The 23572-nt window shown below is 41.3% G+C and overlaps 1 protein-coding gene across 2 annotated transcripts; it reads right to left on the bottom strand.

Moving 5' to 3' along the window:
• Window positions 1-618: 618 nt before the first annotated feature.
• On the bottom strand, window positions 619-23143 carry ZNF592 (zinc finger protein 592). Of its 2 annotated transcripts, none has more exons than XM_075273758.1 (10): window positions 23010-23143; window positions 16900-16950; window positions 13114-15431; window positions 10679-10857; window positions 8162-8338; window positions 7644-7803; window positions 4444-4707; window positions 2865-2974; window positions 1650-1797; window positions 619-1156 (listed from the first exon to the last, which is right to left on the bottom strand). In XM_075273758.1, the coding sequence occupies exons 3-10, from the start codon at window positions 15409-15411 to the stop codon at window positions 707-709; spliced, it is 3786 nt and encodes a 1261-aa protein (XP_075129859.1). In that variant the 5' UTR covers window positions 15412-15431; window positions 16900-16950; window positions 23010-23143; the 3' UTR covers window positions 619-706. The 2 variants fall into 2 exon arrangements, with proteins under 2 accessions (XP_075129859.1, XP_075129860.1); XM_075273759.1 differs by lacking the exon at window positions 23010-23143 and adding an exon at window positions 19249-19283.
• Window positions 23144-23572: the final 429 nt, after the last annotated feature.

Here is a 23572-nt window from a genome sequence, read left to right as displayed (position 1 = left end):
CAAAGTTATAATAGTATGGTGATATTAGGGACAATACAGCAGAACGGACAGGTCCTCTGTAGAGTTACTTAGAAAAATCCACCATAAGACCCAAAATAATAATTTCACCTAACCGTGCCTTAATACAAATCAATATTTTCTGGGAATCTCCTTCTACTATGCTCTCTAAGGTGTTATAGTTGCTGGCCTTTTAGATTGTTTGTTAGTTTGCAAATGACTGCACAGTTTCTCTGAAATATACATACCCACATAGAAATTACTGCATCATTTAAGTGGATAAAATATGATCGCAACGGGAAAGATGAAAACAACCATTTACCTCTTTCATTTAAGTACAAGTCTCTCTAAAAAGACAGACTGAGCCTACGCTGATGATGAATACTGTGATAGTGGAATACAGATGAGCAGACACTCTGTTAAATAACTGGAAAAATAAACTTACATTTCTCACTTTCCCTTTTTGTCTTTCTGCTGTCCCCCTCATATTGTTGGGCTTTGTTGTTCCGTGTAAAAGAGCTAACGTGTCCTAAATGAATGCTTAACAGTCCACATAAACAAATACAGTACCTTAACTCTTATTTACTAGTATTTTTAAGTTAAATGAACATCCCTCTCAGATTCTCAGTAAAAATATTTTAATTTCTCTCTTTTTAGTCATTAACATATGCTTTTGCTTCACACATGTTCTTTTGAAGTCCAGTATGTATTACGCTTTAGGGGATCCTGTTTTCTGTCTGCTATCAGGGGTCTCTTTGTGAGTCCGTACATGAGCAGCATGCGCACTTTGAAGATCAAAGGTTAAATTACATTGTGTGCATTCCCACGACTGATCCAACTTTGAACTTAGAATCTGCTTTTCTGTGTCAGGGTTTGCTTGGCTATCATCCTCCTCCTCTTCCTCCTTGACCTTGTGCACAATGAAGAGGTGTCTGTTGAGTGATATTTGGGAAGTGTAACACAAGCCACAGTGCACACACTGGCACGTTGAGTTGTCACTCTTGTGTTGTGGTATGTGCTCTAGAAACTCTTTGCTGCTGTCTGCAGTGAAGCCACACTTTGCACATTTATACGCTGCTTTTAACTTCTTAGCATCTGGCCCATAATTTGCATCTGAGTCCTCAAGTTCCTTTTTCACAGCTTTCTTTGGACCGGCAGTCTAGAGAGCAGAGACAATTTCAGTCAAGCAAACAATATATTGTGCTACTTATTGTACATTAAACAATATAAGATGGAGCAATGGCCATTTTCATGTTTTGTTGTGGATAGTCAACATAAATTGCAGTCATATTGGTTGTCGCTTCCAATTTAGCAATAAAGTAACATTTTATAAGAAGTTGAGAGAAGATTCTGACCTCTTTTGTTAAACTAATTCATAAGCTATGCATAATAAGACAAGCCATGATCACAAGACAGAAATGCAATCCAATTTCAATATTTTTGGCAAAAAGTCGTACTATCACAAGGTTTCTCAAGGTGAAAAAATCGTATTATCTTTATTTAAACAGGTATATCCATAAAGTGCAACATTTCAGCAAACACAACTGCATTTATCAAACATAAAACAGGTTGTGTATTATAAAACATACAGCAAACTTGGAAAAGTAATGTCAAAGTAGCTAACCCCATTACAATGTTCAAAAGAATTGTACCTGCTCTTGGCCTCCAGATTCTGCAGGCGAATTTGTTGACTTTGAAGAGGGAAGCTGCGGAAGTTCAGGATTTTTGATGCCGTGCATTAAAATTATGTGATTGGCCAGCATGGACGGCTTGGCAAAAGTAGGCTTCTCGGTGCAATAGCTGAAGACACAAAATGATGATATAATATTTGTCATTTATTTCAACCTTCATCAAACAATTCTCTTGTCCCAAACAGAAAAATATCCAAAAACATGTTCATGGAATATTAGTTTGAAGAAATGTGAAAAACAACCAATTTGAGTGAAGTACCAAGAGAACAAAAAGTGAGGTCATTATCTATAAGTTCCATGCTACTTTTTTTTTTTTTTTTTTAATTAAGTGAATGAGTAAAAAAAATAAAAATTTAAATTGTATTTCAATGTGTAAGTATAGATAATTCTAAAAGGCTAGAGCTTACTATGAATAAAATTATGTATAATTAAATAGAACATACACTGTAGATTCATTGGCCAGGACCAGTGCTACACATTCTAAATGTTATACACCATATACATAACTGTAAAGGCATGCTGAGATAAAAACTTGCTACTCTTCAATTACCTTACCTGTATACACTTTGCCACAGCATCACTATAGTACCCTAACTGCTAATATTTGGTGCTCAATAAATAAAAAATATTTTCCTTATAATATAAACTTTTATCTAAATTGTCCACCAGATGACTTATGTGTTTATTATATAGGAATTCAAGACATTTTTAAAATGACAGTAAAAATGCCCTTTTAATACATATTCATTTCGTCAAGAATCTTCTGAAGGTTAGTGGTATGAGCCAAATACAAAATAAATCATTAATACTTTTTCTTTATCCAGATTCTTGTTTTTGGATACTAGCAGAATAAGTCGAAGTTAAAACATGTGTGTTAAAGATCTGATGTATAGGGCCTGGCTCACATCTGCATTCGGGGAGTCCACTTTCAGGACTATCTGTTCAATTGTTTTGTGCAGAAACCGCATGTAAAATACACGGACCCCATTATAGTCTATGGGGTCCTCAGGTTTCCTTAGATAGCCACGTTTTTATGCATATAGGTTTCCATTTGGGGGAGCCCCGAAGGCAGATAAATAATAGATTATTCTTGATGCAAGCCAGTGATGTATAGAATTAATAAGTAAAGGGACTGAAAGGCTGATACCATAAAGGAAATGTAACTTTAAAACTTACCAACAGGCATACTCCTTTTTTGTATCATGGTTGTTTCTAGCATGCCGTCGTAAGCTGGTAGTAGAGTTAAAGGACCGCTCACATTGCCGGCATGGGTACCTCTTCATGCTCTACAAAAAAAAAAGCACATAATAAGACGATGATCTAGTTTCTGAAAATGTAATTCAACGAACATAAAGCTTTATGTTGCCTCTTACACTGGATATTATACTGAAACAAACATTATTTCTCATTTTTATTACAAGGTCCATAACTTATTCCTCTTTTATAGTTCTGAAGGGGGAATAAAAAAAGCTTTTTCCCTTGACAAAGCCTTAGTCAGGTGAAACGCGCGTCGGGTTGTGGTACGGTCCTATATGGCGGTATGGGTAAAGCTGTTGTGGGTCTTTGTGAGCTATTTACATGTTGGTTCCTATGTGCAGGGTATTGATGTGAGTTTTTGGTGATGCCTATTCTCCGTACAATTGCTATCTGGATATTAACTCCTGCACATGTATGGTTTTCCTATATAGCATAAGTGACCCCACTAACAATATACACTGATACATGTTTACCTCCTTAGTACCGTACCTTTTTGGGTTTATCTGTTCCCCTGTATATGTAAATTTTATGTCACCTTGTTATTTTTTCATATATGTATTTTTATATTAATAAAATTTATACTTTGTTATACATTTTTTCCTGTTTTTTCTTCTGCATCCTATACCCCTACCCTTAGTATTGAGAACCTGAGGTGACAACAAAAGATGATCACTAGAGATGAGCGAGTACTATTCGAAACTCCCGTTTCGAATAGTATGCACCCATAGGAATGAATGGATGCAGCCGGTACGCAGACCTTTAATGTAACTAGCCCTTCTTTCAAACAGTATGCAAGTATGCACAATTTAGCACTAAGGCTTTATTCACATCTGTGTGAAACTCCATTCAGAATCCCACCAGAAATCTTTGGATGAAAAAGTGCTTTCGTCCAACAATTTCAGTTAAAAGAAACAGACATCAGAAAGACCCCATTCTAGTTAACTGTAAGTTAATTTATTTATGAATTGCCAGGAGGAATAACAAAGTGTCACAATTTCGTTAATGATAAAAGATCTAGGAGAAGATTTACTAATAGGGTCTGAGTAGACCGTGCTAAACTGTGCTAGATTTATCAAGGTGTCTGTTCTTGTTTGATAAACCTGGCATATTGTTAGACTACCTAGTCTAACATTAAACCACTTATCTGGCTTAAAAGGTCCTGGTGCAGGTCTGGCGTATGGAGTTGCAATTTTCCATTCAGGCCACATCTCTTTATCAATTTGCCAGAGACGGAAATATGAACAAATACACTCATAGAAGTCACCTGTAAGTCAATACTTTTTTCACCTAAATGGTCTACAGAGCCCCATGTAGAGCTGTTATCTACCACTATCCGGTGATCGTACAGTGATAATATTGGTAAACCTGAGTTAAGGGCCTACAGATGTGTTTGTTCCCCCCACACTGAACCTCTAGTTTCGTCAGTAGAGTTGCAAAACAGCAAGCTTCGTTGTGTAATTCAATGAGGTTATGCTGAAAAAACTTCCTATTAACTTACCCTGCCATGACTTTTCTTCATGTGGAAAACATACGTCTCCCTGTCAAGAATCCACTCGGAGCACTCTCCACATGTGTAGCCAGCTAGTTTTTGCTTGTGTTGTGACTCTGAAGACTCACTGTCTCTCTTGTTGGTAGATGAGGTGCCCTCACCCCTGCTAGAGGATTTTGATGCCGAAGTGGAGTCATCATTTTTCTCTGAAGTGGTATCTGACTTTTTCTGAGAACTTGAATCCTCTGGGATTTTAGGAAGGCCATGGACACTCTACACCGAAAGAAAAAAAAACACACTTGAAATACTGATTACTTCAAGACATTAGTAATAATGAATATGTATTTTCCTTTATTATGCATTGCTAGGACTCTAGTCATGCTGGCACATGGGAGAGCCGCTGTCACATCCATCATTAGTCACAAATCCCAAACTCCACAGAGAAAAAAATCATGTTCAAACTCTCCTCCCCCCATCCCAAAACAGGGCTACATTCCCAGTATTCATAAATGACGACAGATTGAAAAATGAATCTACCTAAAGCGAGTGGGAATTTCCCATTAGAAGATATGGATATGTTGTAATAATCTAAAATATTATAGTTTCGGAGTGCCCTTGCTTCAGGCGTGAAAGGGTTTGAATTTTACCTAGAATATATACTTTAACCACGATACATGCAAGCACATTTCAAATTCAGTGTACCGCCATGTAGTGCTATGTACAATGCTAATTCTTTTATGGCCTCTTCTTAGGCTAAGTTATCTGCCTCCTGCACCAGCAGCAAGCTCACACAGCTGACTGGTATGAGGACTAGGCGACAGCCCCCCCATAGAATAGATACTGATGGCCTATTCTAAAAAGAGGGGCCACCGAGAAAACAAAACAAAAAACAGACAGAAAACCCATTTAATATCAGGCAGTCACACAATTAAAGGGAGTCTGTATCCAGAGTGAAGCATATTAAACCAGCAACACAGTTAGATAGGTCAGGATGTCGGCATTGTAATGCTTTCCCCCCAGGAAAACCTATGCCTCCATTGCAGAGATAGTCATTTATTTCAGAATGCACTGATGGCGGCTCTGTTCCATCTTTCACCCAACATTGCTTCGAAATGCCCTCCTTTTCCTCTTCCTTCTTTGAATAACAGGGCCAGAAAGCCAAGCTGAAATGGGGTGCTGGACAGTGTGGCCTGGGCTTGTTACATTCATGGCTGATTTGTAGTTTATATTTGAGTTTAGTGTTTTGGTTTTTTTTGTAGTGATTTTGGTATATTTCGAAACAGATTATCTTTTTTTTTTTTTTTTTTTATTCTTGCCTGGCCTGGTCAGAGAAGTGTGGGGTGTAGCAGCTTGGATGAGCCCCTGGTGTTCCACACTGCTCAATTGCATATTGTGTAGATTAATATCCCAAGCAAGTGAGGCATACATTTTTATGGGAAAAAAGGCATTACAATCAGGTGAGCTCCAACCACCTAACCATGTCACCAGTTCACTATGTTTCACCCTGATGACAGGCTCCCTTTACATTTCAATAAAGTATGACAAGGTATAAAGCATACAACCAATGGCATATATAGTGCATATAAGAACATTTCATTTACCTATTTATTGATCTGAAATGAAGACTATGAATTATTTTCCTCTGGGGACTGTGCTATTGCGTATTCATTAGTCATTTTAGATTGTACATCTTAGCATTGACTTGACTTATATGAACTCTGTGGGACCCAGTTATTATTCCTTCCTTCCAAACTGGGTAGAGCTTATTTCAGACGTCTGCTTTTAAGAATATCTTTGTTGTTGAATTATTTATGGATTTAGGATTGCTGTCAATGTATAAATTGTACTGACATACTTCCATAAATAATAGGAGTCTGTGATTAATTTAAGATGTACAAGATATCCAAATAAATGGCTTACTATTTAAAGGGGTGCAATTCTTCTTATTAATAAAATCTATTGGACCTGTGAGCGCCGTCCTGCCCTATTCCTCTATTTAAAGGGGATGTCTGAGTAACTAGGCATAGAGAAAAAACTTCTCAGAGATTTCAATGGATAAAAAACCCCAGGTTAAATAGAAGTTTTTTTCCCCACAAAACTGTCCATGACTCTGCTGCTTCATACGTTGTGCATATAGAGTTTTCCATATGCTCCTATAGGGACAGCAGGGACAATCTTTCTAAATCTTTGAAAAAAGACCTGTAATGATCAGCACAAAATATAATGCTGTTTACACAAGATTCACACTCGCGTTTGGGTTTCCCCAAGTGGATCCCAAGAACAGACACCTAATCCACTTAAAAAAGCGGTTAACTGCGGAAACCCAGGGACCCCATAAACTATCATAAGGTCTGCTGGATTTCTGCCTACTTTCCACCAGAAAAGGGCGGAAAAATACGGAGAGAAAAGTGTATTCATTAGTCCTGCTTGCACGACTTTTCGCTCTTCATTTTTAAAGTGGAATAGGGACCAGAAACCCCGAGTGGAGACAGAACGCAGGTGTGAACCCAGGCTTATTCATCTTAACAAGTAATTTTGTAATAATGGGGCAAACTTTACACTGGACTTCTACCAGAATTCTGTTATAAAAGCAGTGCAACTTTTGGAGCACCACACTTGCACCAGTTTGGAGAGAGTGGAATTTAGTCAGGGAGGTCCACCATGACCCAATTAAAGGGATTTCCAGGATATGAAGCAATCAGCAAATGCAGCCACAGGAAGACATATGGTAAGTATACGGCAAGAAGCTGCAGTACTCTTATTCAAGTGAATGGGAAGAGGTTAGAAAGGACCTGCCTGAATGGACACAATCAATATTTATTAGATACTCTAAAAAGCCGCTAGATTACCTGAAGTAAATTCCCTATCTTAACCAGTTAGATCATTAAAAGCCAATTAGGCTACTGTGTGTCTAAACGTATCAGTGCAGGTATAGACAGTAGTGGGACTAGAAATGAATATTAGCACCTCTGATGAACCTCTGATGTCCTATATTTAGGGGTGAAAAGCATCAGGTGTGATATTATTCAATGTTGCAAAACTACAACTCCCATATATTAAATATTTTACAATTTTTTTGCTTCAAAATTTTTTCTCCCTATTTTCCTCCTCTAAAACCTAGGGGCGTCTTATAGTCCAAAAAATATGGTATTTAATAAATTGAGATTTTTAATAATGTTCATTGATCAGTGATGTAAATGTTGTCTCACCTTAAGATGCTGCACCAGTAGCTGTTTCTGCATGTATGCAAGCTGGCATTCTGGACACTTGAAGACACTAACTAGCAGAGTGTTTGTATTCTGGTAAAAATGCTGGTGCAATAGTCTCTTCTTATTGAAGACGGTCTCACACGAACATTTATAGATTATCCTGCAATGCAGAAACAAATACCTTAAATAAAACTTCAATAGAAATGCCTAAGGCTAAGGCCCCACATTGTGGAAACAAAGGCTTTTTTGTTGCAGATTTTACTGCAGTTTTTTGAGCCAAAGCTAGGAGTGGATTGAGAAGAAGGTACAACTATAACTACTTCCTATATATTTCCCATTCCTTTTGTAACCATTCTTGGCTTTGGTTAAAAAAAACGCCTTTTAGTTTATTTCTTGAATAGTGAATTGTATTCTAAATCTTTATTTAAACACATACTATAGCTACTATATAAATCATATGGAAACACAAGACTATTAAGATAGTTTGAATGGTTTTATGAGTTGTGAAAGCCACTTACTGTGCATTCTTGTGGCTTGCAGTGGGATGTTGGGCAGTGATATGAGCAGCCGTACTTTCCGTGCTCTTGAAGGCCATGGGGCAGAAGGAGCACTTGTGGAACACCTCGCAATGCTTGTCCTGGATATGAACTTTCAGCAAACCCAATGACATGAACACCACCCCACAGTGAATGCACCTGATGGAATTATAAAAAAAAAAAAATATTAATACAGCTACTAGCTAGACCACATTAATAATGTATAGTAACTAAAACAATGATACAGAAAATATAAAAATGTAGTTCTATAGGATCTTGTGCTCAGAAAAGAGATGTCCAATGCATATTATTTGTTCTTGAGCAGTCAGTCATTTCATGGAAAGATACACCGCAAATAAGCTGTACGGCATTGAGTGGACAACTACAGACAGGACTTCCTATCTACGGTTGCTCTCCAATGGGACTTCCTATTGATGGCTGCTGTGAAAGTGGCTTACAAAAGTACACAAAAGTTACAACATTACTCTACACTGACTTCTTTTTCCCCATTAGCAGGAAGAATTATGTAACCTATCAAATTGACCTGATACAGTGTAACTAAGCACCATAACGTTCCAGAATTATAAGACTAGTTCTCTGAAAAGGGTTTCCCCATAATGGAAAGGATAGATAATAAACGTCGGATTGATGTGAAACGTTTTCTTCACCAGAGGGAACAGAAAGGATTCAACACGTCAGTTCCTCCCCGTTTCAGTTTCAATGGCAACATGTGCAGTGCTTCTCTGTTTACTGTCTGCAGGGCTGAGAGGAACAGTTTCAGTCAGCCCTATAGATTCTAAATGGGACCAGCAAGCACCACCCCTGCTCACTTGGTACACCAATCAAATTCCTCCTTCTTAGTGCACCAACGGGGCATGAAACCCCAATGTCCATTTTAGGAACAACATTTAGTTACCCAAAACGACTGTCTAAATAGTAAAAAAAAAAACAAGCAAGTTCATAGGTTTAGTCTACAAAGTATCAAAAACACATAAACAATAACCAATATGTAGCACTAGACAGAATTTCACCCATATGTTAATGGCTGAAAATGAAGACGTGCAGGGATAAATAGCATGGTATATGCTATATAGATAATTCTGCCACCCTCCAATCCCACATTTAGGCGGTGTTCGCATGTAGAAATTTGCTGCTTCATTTATTAAGCAGAAAATTTCTGCTCCAGGAATTTGAAGCAGAATTTTTTCTGCTTGACAAATCAGACGTAGATTTTGAGGCCACTCTTTTGCAATAATTGGGAAGGCCCAAATTCTGGGAGTGGATTTTAACAAATTGCGCACCGATGGAAAAGATGTATTTTCTGCCTCCCATGCATTTCAATTTGAGTTTTCAAATGGAATCTGCCTGAGGAATGAGCAGGACGCTTATTTTTTCTGCTGGATGGAAGAAATCAGCTAGCAGAAAAAGCAAACAAACAAAGACAAAAAAACAGCTACAATCTTCCATTGAAATGAATTGGAGGTAGATTTCAGGTGAGGAATTCAGTGTCAAATTCCTACATGTGAACACCCCCTTAGAGAAGCAGTACTGTCCAGATAAAGTTTTCACTCCAGGAACAGTGCATCCTTGGTTTTATTACTTCATCTGTGGGATCTTGATTCATTCATTTTGACATTGTATTTAGGCTAGGTTCACACCTGCAATGAGCGCTCTGCCATTCAAGTCCGCCAGGGGACCTGAACAACGGAGAACCTGTCCGCTAAAACAGCGGTTACCTGTGGACACCCATAAACCCCATAGACTATAATGGGGTCTGCTGTTTTTATACTGAAATCAGCAGAGAGAAAAGTCCTCCTTGCAAGACTTTTCTCTCCGTCAATTTTTCCAACGGCGACTCCGACACGGATGTAAACCTAGCCTTAGCAATACAGTATTTTTCTGAGTCTCATCCATAAGTTTACATAAAAACTAGAGCAGAACAGAAAAAAGTTATGGTGTCAGCTAGATCAAATACATTTTCCATATTTTATTTAGCTGCTCTTGACACTATTCAGCTACAGAATTTCATACATGACTTCCCTTGTATCATGTACTAGGCCATCTTAGTCAGCCATTAAAATCATATTCTGTACTAAAATCAAAATAAAATCCAGATCCCATGCATAAGTTTCCATAACCCTGTTCATGGGTAATGTATGTGCTGATTTCCAGTGGTAACAAATATACCACAGAAATGAGTAGTCCGTCACTTATTTTAGGTGGAATTTAGACCCATAGAGTGACAATTGGGCTAATTCTTAGGTGAATCTGCATTAAGGCAAACTGCAAAAACATCCTTAGTAACAATCCAAGGTTCACTTCTGTTTCTGCCACAAAAAAATACACCTCAGAAATGAACTTGTTGTGTGAACCAGGTCTAATCCAGGTCACTAGCTTGCAGCATGACGTTGACATGTAAATTCATGAGGAGATTATGTTTTTATCTATTTTGTTCTGCAACACAGTAAAATTGGGACAATAGTGAAAAATGGCCATTACCGGAATGCTACTTTGCGGGTATAGTGCAGGCAGTTCTCCTTAACATGGGTTTGGAAATACGCAGATCTACACAGGACACCGCATTCTGGGCAGCAGTATGGAGACTTGTGGGTATGAATGCGCTGGTGAGCCCCATAACTACATTTATTAGGGAGCATCATCTGGCAAACCTGGCAGGTCTATGGAGAAAAATGACATACAAATCATCATACATAAACAAGCAATAGGTGGCGGTCTACAAATTAGGACACTGTTACAAAAATTAAACAAAGTACAACAAAACGCTCACCGGTGCTCACGGCCAGACACTTTTCAAACCCATTCATTTGAATAGGTTTGAAAAATGCCTGCAGGTTTCCGTTTCCTGCCCAGTTTCGGCAGGAAACGGAAACCTGCATAACGGAGACCAGCCCTAAGAGGTCGCATCGTGGAGCTTGAGTCTATGCGTCATAATTGTAATTGGGCCTCAGCAATTCCTGACTATTGATGGGAATTTCAGCTATTTTTAGCAAGCTGGATCATTTGGATCCACTAACTAAAAAGAGCCGACTCTTTTAGCTCACAAATGGCTCTTTAGATAATAGTACTATACGAAAAATAGGGAGTCACAGTGCAGCCCAGGAAAAGGGGAGTAACACTGTTTTTTACGTTTGATACTCTTCTAGGACTAGGCTTATTATATTATGGGGTCTGAAAACTGCAGGTAGAACATAGCAGATATATTTAAAAAAATAAAAAATCAGTCTGCACAAAATCACAATGGTTATGTGGGTTGATATGGGTTTAAGTTATTTTACAATTACTTGCCCAGCCCTAAATTATACCAAGAAAACTATTTTTTGTTGTTCACTACAGATCCTATAATTGGCTTAATATATCAGTTAGAGGTACAGGCACATTAAAAAAAAATGTCTAGAAGAGAACAATTTGATGTAAAACACTCACCTTGGAGGGAAGGTAAATTACCAGCACCCAGCCAGGTCCAGAACTTAGGGCTTCTGGTCCATTTCTGAGGCAGGGTCATGTGTTTGGCACCCAGCCCGCTCCTCCTCATCGCTTGGTGTGATGTATGTAATGGGGAGTAGCTGACTGGATTATTGTACTAGTAAAACTCCCTTCTCAAGGATTGCGGAGTCAGAAAAAGAATTAGGTAGCAAACCCTGATGATGATTGTATCATACAATTATTGGTATTGTATGCTTAGACTCTTGTATATTTAATTCTATCAATAGCTTTTTTCATGAATTAGAGGATCTTTACAGCTTCTGTCTGACCATGGCTTTCAGAGCAGGAGTGAAAAAAATAGAAGATTTGGAGATGGTGGTGTGGCCTACTGACTCTGCAGCCTTATCCTTCTAAGTTGTGCATCAGAGATGGCATTGCTATAACAAATCGCTAGTAAGCTAGTCTCAATCATATGCTTCACACCAAGTAACAGGGAAAAGGGTACCAAACACGTAACACTGTGCTAGAAGTAGACTTAGAAGCCGCAATTTCTGAACCTGCAGAACATGCCCAAGATATTGCTCTTTTACTAAACTCAAATGTTCATCTGCAGCTCATTCCGATTTCTATTTAAAACCCTTGGTCTTGACTTCCTGGTCCTCTCTCAAGATACAGAAAACACCTACTCAGCCAGTCACCGGCCATAGTAGTGCCTGCATCAACTGCTGATTGGAGAGTTTCCTGTGGATCAACATGAGACCAGGGAGTAGATACCCGTGAGGATCTGATAAGTATCAAAATGAGAGCAGAAAGGGATTGAAAAGGTACTTCTTTTATGTTTAAAAACCATTGTGAGCTTGTTTTAAAACATTGATTCCTTGGCAGATAACCCTGTAACACCAAATCAGTTCAGGTTCACCAAACTAAGTATTTGAAATAGTTGGTAGTCTGAGTTAAAAAGTTGAAAGTAGTTCAGGGGTGAGAGTAGATAAAGTAATTCTCTTACTAGTGGTATCTTTAAACAGCATAAGACACGTCGGGAAAATTGGATGTGTGCTTTTGCTGTAGTACCCTCTGCAGACATCCAAGTCCAAGTCTTGGGTTTCTGCAATGGGTCTGCATAATAACTAGCCCCTATGTGGCTGGCCACCTTGGTTTAATAGCAATTTCAGATAGCGGGCATTCATGCGGAACCCATTGAAGTCAATGGGAGTCTTTGTATGAGCGCTGATTCTGCCGCGAGTTATCATGGTAGAATTGGCGCCACTTTACTCCATGTAAATGCCCCCATGCACTGAAAAAATTGCTTACTTCTATTGAAAACAAATGGGAGGGATATTGGAGGACTTTTTCATACTCTTGCCTTGTCTTTACAAAAAGGCAAGGCTACACATAAAAATACAAAATTTACATTAAAAAAACCCCAGTTCTAAAAATTAACAACACTGAATTTGAGATCCGCTCATAAATATGAGTAATGTCTCACTTACAAGTCCATCTTTTTCCTCTGCCACTCGCTGATAATGTCCTGCTAGACAGGTATAGTCCTCAACCTGCTTGCTACACTCCAAACACTTGAACCCATGACGTATAAGTCCATAAGGATCTGCATAAAGTGGCATAGCTGGTGGTGCATAGGAGGAAGTGCCAGACCATACTCCAAGTGAAGCTGTTGGTGCAACTGTTCGTTGGTTGGAAGATGAAGGCTGAGTTGCCAGGGCAGAGGCAACTAAAGGAGGAGGCGTCAGCATCTGTTCTGTAGAAATGGGCTTCATCATCAGCTGTGAACACTGCATGATCAGTCCTTTACTCTTGTGTTCCCTGGCATGGCCTAGCAAACTACATTTGTTATAGAACTGGACCATTTTAGTACACTGAGTGCACATTACTTCAATATGGATACTTCGTCTACTATGATGCTGTGCAAGGCTCTTCTCCAAGGCAAAGGAATCTCCACACTCCAGACAAGTGTAACCTGTAGGTGGCAGTGTAATATTGCTGTCAGGAGGGGGATTCAAATTAGGAGTATATGTTGGGACAGGATTAGCACTGTGCAGGAGTTTATTGAAAGCATCTACAATAACAGGAGCTGCCATTTTAACTTGGTGTACCAAAGGTACTGCCATAGGTGTTCCTTGTCCTTGTGTTTGCCGTACCGTTGTAGTTTTCACTGCAACAGTGGATGTGACACTATTGGGGACCAAGTTAAGGTTGGCAAGGTGTACAGCTTTGGGAAGCAAGGTAGTTGAGTTAGGTGCAGTCTTTGTGGAAGTTGCTGACTGCTTCTTGTTCTGAGCGCTGTTGGAGGACTTTGCGGAGCCACTGCCAGGATTCTGGGGGCCTGACCCCTGCACTGCTTTTTTCTTCTCACCCTTAGAATTTGATACTTGAGTGCCAGCAGCATTTTGTCCTTGGACACTAATAGTGGTTGTACTTTTTACAGAATTCTTTGTTTTTTCCTTTTCGGAGTCAGTCACTTCTTCCAAGGGCACAGGTTTGACATCTTCCCCAGGTGAATTTTCCCCCAGAAAGTCCTCAGGGGATTTTACCAAATCATCTGGTTCAACCTCTGGCAAAATCCTAGTTACAGTCCTTTTGATCTCACCTGATGACATTTTTATAGTTTTTATCCTCACTTTAGGGATTGCAGGAGGGGAGCCAGCACAAACTGATGGAGAGTCTTTACTACTGGTGTCACTGCAGACACTCATGGGGCTGTCTGGGTTTTTAATAATCTTCTTTACCACTTCCAGAGGACTCCTTGGACTTTTAGGAGACTTTGGCATCTTAGGACTCCCCTTAATTGTTTCCTTTAATGGGATACTACAGTCTTTAGAAATATTCAAAGGTTCTTCCTTAGGGACCACTGCAACTTTTTTCGCCTGCAAGGCCACCAAAGCAGCTACACAAGATGATAATTTTGAATGTGCAGGTTTAATACGCTGCCGAGGTGGCACAGAAGAGGGACAAAGAGTTGATGTACCAGCCGCATTACCGAAAGAATCTCCTGGACTTGAAAATGCTTTCTCCTGAGAATTGCTGCTCTCCTGAGCCTCCCTAAACGACAAGGATGACCCAAGGAAACTGCTGTTTTTCTCTACACTTCTGGTTTGCTCAGATCTCTCTTTCTCTGCTTCCATACAGTCTGATTTTTGCTCCTTTTTACAGTATTCATCAAACATACTTAGCTCTGGTTCTGAGGATTTTCTTAGTGAATCTACTATACATCCTTCTTCAGGAACATACATAGAAGGCTGTGGGAAATATGGAGACTCCACTCCCTTTTGTTTGCCCAGGACCCCATTGTCTTTAGAATCTTCTGGCTCAGGACTAGAAATGGGGCTGAACTGGCTAAAAGTTGGTAATGGTTCAGCCTTTTGTGGGTCTATCTTATCGGTGTAACCCTGTGAGTTGTCCCCATTGATAAATCCTGGCTCAAATTTCCCATAGCCGGGTCCAACTGCATGAGGATCAGTGCCCACTTCAGGACCACGAAATCCATTCTGTAGTAAAGTTGGACCCATATGATTTCCTTCTTTCTCAGATGCCTCAAACGATTCCTGTCGGCTGGTGTTTTTCACAATCACACTAACAGCTGGAACATCAGGGGCAGGCACAGACTGAGCCAAAGACAGATTTTCATCCAAACACATTCCTGATGGTTTTAGATGGTTTTCTTGCTCATCACTTGTAGCCTGTATAGCTTCCTTGGCATCCAAACTTGTAGCATCAGGGATATCGAAAGCAGCAAGAAGATCGTCAAAGTCTGGAGTCTTCATGTCCCCCATGACTGGAAATGTAACGGTATCTGTAATTAAAGCAAAGAAAATCAGACTAAGATATTTTACAACATAATTCACATTTTATTACCCTACGTAGCCTTAAATTAATTATTTATCTACCGTAAATCAATAATAATGCTGAAGTTGGATATTGTGAACACTACATATAGAAAATGCTCAAATCAACAGATCTCATCATGGTCAGTTGGTTTATTAGGAGATATATATATGTTCAATGGCATTATCCTGTGTTTTTTGCACAGTATGAAGGTTTATATTATCCTATGTTGCTATGGCATTAAGCTGTGTTCTCCTTTTGTATGTAGCTAATAAATAAAGATTGTCTTTTTAATGCTGTTGCTGTGCATCTCCTTTTTGGGTTGTTATTCATATAGAAAATGCTGTAAAACCCCTAAAACTGGTGTAACAAATTCTGGGATAATATTCCATACACTTTGATAATGGAAGCCCCGTCAGATTGGACAGAGGCCATAGAACACTATTTTAGTCTCCTTTGGTATCCTATACTGTGCTAGTGGCCATTTTCTTGTGGCCGGCGGGCAAGCGCAGTCGGCTTTGCCCTAGGCCCAAGGCCTAGAAGTTTGAAGCCAACCCCCGGAAGAAGACCCGTTCCTGAAGAAGATGGAGGCGGCGCTGGAGAGTTCTACGCAGCATTGGGGACGCCTCCAGTGCTGTTTGAGCACTGGGGCCAGCCCCCAGTGCTGCAAGAGAACTCATTTGCATACCGACGAAAAACGGATTATATACCGAACGGCGGCCCAGGGAAGACTTCTAAAGGTAGGAGACGAATAGCTTTTCTTAAGGCTATTCCTACGTATTAGGGACAAAAAAAATTACTTTTAATGATAGGATCCCTTTAAACAAATGGCATACTGCAGATAGAGTGTGAGATTACAGACAGGTTTACCGGTTTTACTTGTGCAATCTGAACATACATACCCATTCCAATGGGGATAAACTTTTTCTCTTCACCCATGTATCTGACTGCCTAAGTCAGGGGTCCTCAAACTTTTTAAACAGTGGGCCGGAGGCAGAGCAGGTCGCACAGACATCGGGAGCGGTGCCCTCCAATAGGTAAAGTGAAGTGCGCTCCATGGCCTGGCCCGATCTCCCCAGGAGCTTCATTATAAATGCACGGCTGCCGGCGTGGCCAGACAGAAGTGCTTGGCGGGCCGCAGTTTGAGGACCCCTGGCCTAAGTGTTCCCCATAATTTATCAATGTAGTTGTCTTGAATCACACACACAAAAATATTGGGCTTGTTTGCAAATGGAATGCATATAACACAATGCCACAAGGTAATTCACCAGAAACATTTCTTATAACATATTATTCCTACAGTCTCCAAAGGCAGACAGATCAAACGTTTCCTCTTCACGTCTTCCATGGAAGTTATAAAGGCGGTTAATTATTCACACTGAAATCATAACATATTAAACATTTACATGTAAAGTGAATGGAGACAGGAGACTTACCTGGTAGTTCTAATGCATGGCTCCACTTAATGTAGATGCCGCACACACAGCCTGGAACACATAAACAGACAAACACAGTGAAAACCAAGTGATGAAATCCCACCATGAGTATTAGTGCTTATTCACATGACTGTATTTCACGGCTGTGTGCTAGCGGTGTTATTATTGGCCAGCATGTGGCCCCATTGTAAATATAGGATCTATTCACGAGTGTTGTTCTGTCTATGTGACAAGACATTAAAATATAGCACTTGTCATCTATCGAGCCATTTTCACTGATCCCTTGATCGAAAACAATCTATGAGATATTCAAGAAAAGAGGTTACCCTCGGGTGTACACTTGGAAGAGAAAAAAAGTTCTTTTTCACCGCTGAGTGCATGGCACAGTCATGTGCATAAAGCTTTACAGCACCCACTAAAAATGCAACTTGGCGCAGTTCCCTTCAGTAAGTTAATACCACACCATATAATCCTAGATTACTAGAATCTGTTCACATTTGCTTTTGGAGTCTCCATTGCAGATAATGTCATATTTGCCAGAAATAAATTTGTTATAATTTTTTTTAAATAAAATGGCGCACACAATGACAGAACAAGACAGGCCCCATCAACAGTGAGCGGGGTCTGTTGGGTTTGTATCCATCATGTGATGGGTCTGCCGCAGCTTTGTGTTTTTTTACTCCTATGAAACAGAAAGATAAAGTTTGTAATGTAGATCTAATCTGAGTGATCACCAATAGATACACTGCAAACTATGGTCATTCAGTGGTCTTTAAGTGGTTGTTCTTTTGGACAACACACTCTCATAGGACATATGACTGTCTGAGGTAACCTAAGAGCAATGATGGACTTTACACCGAACAGATAATCTGCAAGATTCCGTTTATCGATCAGTAAATCAAAAAGTGTAGAAAGTAATTTGACCTGTAGAGTGAAATGTAGTGTAGTGTAACACTACTTCACTTGGCTGTTACCACACTTCCCTTGGCGCTACTCTGCTTCCTTCAACTACCTTTTCCTGGTATTCTACGGGCCACTTGTATCGGAGTGAGAGTCCGAGGAAGGTCTCTGACTAAAAAATGTTTCACTCTACTGTCCAATTACTTTGTACACTTTTTGATCTACTGATCAATAAAGGGAATCTTGCAGATTATCTGTTCAGTGTCAAGTCCATCATTGCTCTATGAAGATGGGTTGGGACCCTACTTTGCACACATATTGAAGTTGCTATCACCACACCCTATTAAACTTAAATAATATAAAGTGTAGACATATCATAACTCTAAAATCCAAATATTAGAAGGTAACAAAATGACGGACCTGGACTAAGCAGAGAACATAAAAACATAACACTTGTTCCCCGCAACCAATGAGGTCACTTTTTTTTCCCCCCACAGAAACGTAAAAGTTGGCATCAGGTTGGTTCTCATTTTCTTGGCCTTGACTAGAATGAGCCACAGATGAATACCAAGAACACAACAGTCAAAGAAGGGAGAGGCCATGACTACAAGGTAAATGTTGAGTAGCAGAAAGCAAATAAATTGTGAAGTTATTTCTCCTCAGCCTGCTCACATCTACATGCATACTTGGCTCAACTCCAGTGGTAGCAGCTTAGAGATCACAGGATGTGGGTATGCAACATGTCTGATACATGTCTCCATAAACATCAGATGGTCAGGCAGTTCTGCATCAATCTAACGGTTGGTTCACATCTGCGTTTGTATTCCATCCAGGGAAGTCCGCATGGGGTCCCCCCGAACGAAATACCAAACACAATTGCAAGCGCTGTGCAGTAAAAGCACACGGACCCCATAGACTATAGTGAGGTCCGTGTGCTTGCCACCAGATCTCCGCACTGAACATGTGGACAGGAAAGTAGTTCACAATCTACTTTTCTGTCCACATGATCTGTGCGGGCAGTGGGTGGCAAGCACACGGACCCCATTATAGTCTATGGGGTCCATGTGCTTTTACTGCACAGCGCTTGCAATTGTGTTTGGTACTCCGTTCAGGGGGTGGGGGTGGGCTGCCCATGCAGACTCCCCGGACGGAATACCAACGCAAATGTGAACCAGGGGTGATGTGTATGGTGAGCTTTACGTTCTTTACAGTGTTCAATCTTCTGTGACATGAGGGGAAAAAATCCTATATATAGTGTCATAGTCTTCATTATTCATTAGTGAAAAGGCAACTATAAACATTAAGTCAGAAGTCCGCAATCTTGTGCACTCCAGCCCTTGTGAATCTACAACTCCCAGCATGCATATTTTATCCTTTGGTCTGGAAACTCCTATAGAAATAAATGGGACATGTAGTTTTACTGAAGCTGGTATGATAAAGAGTACTTACCACCTTTTATGAAAGTGTCCTGACTCTCCCTTAACAGTAGATGCTGGGGACAACAACGACTGTGCTGATGGACTTCAACATGCCCAATCCTTTGTTTTATGGGACACAAGCCATCATGAGAGGTGTCAGGCAGTAACTTATTTCTCTCTCTTTATAACCAGAATGAAAATAACTTGGCTGAACGAGTATTTGCCTAACAACTATCTAAGGTGTATGGGAACCTTTTGGCACTGGGTATGTAACACAGCTGTATTGTGTCTCAGCGCAGGAGCTGTAACGTAGCGCCAACTTAGATTTGTCTCACAAAAGATCTCTCTAGAACTCCTATGAGGATCTACAGGTGCAGACCTCCAGACTCTCAAATGCGGAGGTACTTTTGACCAAAACCTCCTATGGACTATCCATCTCTGGTACCACTCTCTTCATCGGATTACTTATGCGGGACACGGGTGGGAGGGTTGTATATTGTTTGAAAGTTTCTTTTTTATATCTGAAAATAACAATAAAAACTATTTGATATGGGGAAAAAAAAGTCTGTCCAAAACTTTATCTTGGCTTTAAATATATAGCTTCTGCATAGAAGACATAAAACAGCCGAGTAGGTGAGCGCTGTTCTTTCAAGGTAAAAACTTTAAAGCTACAGAAGGAAGTTGGAGCTGGTTAATATGAATATTAACCATACTGTGGACACTCCACGGTATTAAAGGGGTTAAGTGGGGATACAACTTACCACCCTCTGTATTGGATAACCTTACTTACAAACATATATACAGGTCACCCCCATTCTTAGTTTACGGTAGCAGAAGTCTTTGGGGGTTATTTAGCAATTTCCCATTTTTTGGTCACATTTTTCATAGGTGTGCCTTTTTTCAGACTAGTTTGTGGTATCCATTTAAATGTTGCATACATGTGTTAGGTAATTTAGATGAATGCTTATAAGCAATGTGCACTTTCCCCCCATTTTGTTATAAAAGGCTCAATTACTCCTTGCCCCTCAGCCTCTTCTGCCGGTGCTCTGACTCTCTGTGACGCCAACTGTGTTCTACATTTGCATCTTGCACAAAGAATGGACTCTGAGGGTCCGAGCATCAGCGGAAGACCTCCAGGCCTTGCTGTGATCAGCAAAGCTAAGACCGAGGCAATGGGGGACCTGGATATATATTAGTAGACTGTACTGGTAAACCTTTTTTATAACCCTTTTAAAGAAGCATACATCAGTGGAGTGACAAGTAAGGGTTTGTTTTTTTTGTTTTTTTTTATTTTTGTTTGTTTTTCTACTTTTAGGCCTGGTTCACATCTGCGTTCAGTATTCCGTTCATGGAGTCAGCTTGGGGACACCCTGAACGGAATACCGAATGCATTAAAAAGAGGTTACCTAAGAAACCAAATGAACCCCATAGACTATAATGAGGCCTGTGTGGTTTCCATTCAGTTTCCGCATGAAACATGCAGAGAGAAAAGTGCTGCTTGCAGGACTTTTCTCTCCGCATGTTTCGTGCGGAAACCATATGGATGTCATTATAGTCTATGAGGTCAGTTTGGTTTCTTAGGTAACCGCTTTTTAATGCCTATAGGTTTGCATTTGGGGGGGTCCGCTGGACAGGGGATGGAAATCTGGCAGTCAACTTTAAAACCCATTCACTTGAATGGGTTTGTAAAGGTGACCACCGGTGTCCGCCTGCTACCTGTCCGCGAGGAAACCGCTTTTATTTTTAGCCGGACATACAGGACTTTGTGTCTGGCTAAAAAAAAACGGTTTCCCTGCGGACAGGCAGGAGGCGGACACCGGCGGTCACCTTTACAAACCCATTCAGGTGAATGAGTTTTAAAGCTGACTGCCGGGTTTCCGTCCCCTGTCCAATTTCACCAGGGCTGAAGACAGAAACCTGGAGGAATGCACACACTGCACATCAAGCGCAAGTGTGATCTAACCCTAAAAAGCAAAACTAAAACACTGGATGGAAATGTGGCGGATTTTTTTGTACATGGCCATTTCTTGCACCCCATTGTTACTTCTGTGCTCTGCTTCCCGTTTTTTACAAATGTGAACAGAGTGGATACCACCTGAATATCTTGATTTAATATAACTCTCGCCAGAAAGCTGGCATGAGTCCTACCTGAAATGTATGCCAGTTCATGACTGACGTAGGTTCCAACTCTGGCGCAGGTGTGTGTACTTGAATTATTAAGAGGTCGCAAAGACGCGGAGGGGGTGTTAGAGATGGCCCTGGCACCTTCATGAAGCCATCTGGGAGTTCCATAGACAAATCCCAGCAGCAGATATGTTACTTAAAGAGGACCTTTCATCAGATCGGGCACATGCAGTTTTATATACTGCTGGAAAGCTGACAGGCTTTCCCGATCTGTGCCCGGTGTAAAGCGCTATCGGTCCCGGTACCATAGCTCTTTACAGTCAGAAGGGCGTTTCTGACACTTAGCCAGGGACGCCCTTCAGCGCCTATCGCGCTGCACAGTGTGAGCGGGGAGGAACGCCCCCTCCGTCTGCTCACAGTACTCGTCTATGGACGAGTATTATCAGGAGTAGGAGGGGGGAGTTCCTTCCCGCTCCACAGTACAGCGCGATAGGCGCTGCTGCACAGAAGGGCGTCCCTGGCTAAGTGTCAGAAACGCCCTTCTGACTGTAAAGCCCTATGGTACCGGGACCGATAGCGCTTTACACCGGGCACAGATCGGGAAAGCTGATAGTGCGCTGAATTCAGCGCACTGTCAGCTTTCCAGCAGTATATAAAACTGCCTGTGCCCAATCTGATGAAAGGTCCTCTTTAAGATGTATGAAGGACGGTCTCAGAAGCATATGCGATACTGCATAGCATCTACAACCAAAATGTAGCACTTTTTGGTTACAGATTCATGAATGGTAACAGCAATGAGTGAAATGGTGAATTAGAAAGGCAAAAGGTTTGTGAAGAGCAGGATTTGCCATTATCTTGAGCTTTATTTATTACACTCTGTATGTGCCTGAAGCAGCAGGGGCGTATATTCATTTCTGTCCCAATTTACAATTCATTTTGGCCAATTGCTCTTAATGGGGTATGCCCACACTAAACATATTGATATCCTATTGTTACCTTTCTCTCTGGGAAAGCTGGGGTAAAACATTTCAGTAAATCTATGTAAGGATACACCCTCAGCTTTCATACCGCGTTGTAACTAGGTAGAGTCGCTATTCAGAAGTTGGCCAAAGCTGGGTGACAGTCGCTGTAAGACCTCTGATGACACTTCTACTGGTTGTCACCCAGCTTTCCCATTAATATAATGAAATAACTAGAAGGCTAGATACAGAAGCTTCTTATTTCACTCTGAGGTGATACAGCAGGACAGAAGGAGCCCAACTACTACTAGATGGCTGCCAGGGAGCACCCCCAATATGACAGGCCAGGCACACAACTATGACAGGGACTAGACCTGCAGCTTCCAGGCTAACAACATACAGCAGTGTGTACAGTGCCATGCTGGGTGCCAGCAGGATGCCATACAGCAGAGCCCATGTACCCACCAATCCTCATACAAACCTCAGGCTCCTACATACCTGGCTGCTGTGTTTGTAAACACACAGCACCTCCCCCCCCATAATACCGCGCTCTAATCGTGTCTGCTGCCTGTGCCTAGTACACACCTCCAAGAGAGACGCACACATAACGCAGGGTATACCCCAGTATATGTGTACATCTACACAAGTGCCTGTATATCGCCCGTGTGTACATGCTATATCCTGCACAGTGTCTCCGCTGCTCACTTACCCCTGCCCTGTGTCCGCCGATCACACGTACACCCACCGGGGACCTAGCCCAGCCTGGGAGCAAACGATCATACCAGGAATTGGCCTGATGAGTAGGCCGGGACCCGGAGAAACTAACATGGCGGAGAAAGACTGGGCCTGGGGAAGAGGAGGGGACTGGGCAGTAAAGGGAGGGGAGATGAGGCCTGCTGCTGGAGGAGGGGACTACAGCCTGAGCACGGCGGGAGCCACGAGCTACTGAGCCTGCGTCTGCCGCGCACTGCCAGGGAGGCTGAGGGGAGGTTGCGCTAGGCTGAGGGGAAAGATGGGGAGCTCGGAGAAGATACGGGGGAGCTCGGAGGAAATACGGGGGAAGGAAGCGAGAGACGGGGCAAAGCGAGAGACGGGGCATGGCGGGGTGAGGGAAGCGAGAGACGGGGCAAAGCGGGGTGAGGGAAGCGAGAGACGGGGAGACAGGACTGCAGAGCTGTCCAGTATGTGGGTACATAGGCCTGGAAATGGCGCATTGTGGGTGTTGGGTTGACGCACTGCTCCTATGGAGGCATCCCTGACACCTTGGTGGTC

This window comes from Leptodactylus fuscus, chromosome 5 (assembly GCF_031893055.1).
Source record: "Leptodactylus fuscus isolate aLepFus1 chromosome 5, aLepFus1.hap2, whole genome shotgun sequence".
Classification (NCBI taxonomy): Eukaryota; Metazoa; Chordata; class Amphibia; order Anura; family Leptodactylidae; genus Leptodactylus; species Leptodactylus fuscus.
The sequence above is the reverse complement of the archived record's forward strand: the minus strand, read 5'-3'. Positions and strand labels throughout refer to the sequence as shown.

What these genes read in the sequence shown, in the direction of transcription:
- ZNF592 (XM_075273758.1), bottom strand. Translation starts at nt 15,411, where the DNA reads ATGGGGGACATGAAGACTCCAGACTTTGACGATCTTCTTGCTGCTTTC. An exon ending in ACCCGCAAAGTAGCATTCCG is followed by an intron (nt 8,339 to 10,678) that starts GTAATGGCCATT and finishes TAATTCCATCAG; the next exon opens with GTGCATTCACTGTGGGGTGG. An exon ending in AAAAAGGAGTATGCCTGTTG is followed by an intron (nt 1,798 to 2,864) that starts GTAAGTTTTAAA and finishes TTGTGTCTTCAG; the next exon opens with CTATTGCACCGAGAAGCCTA.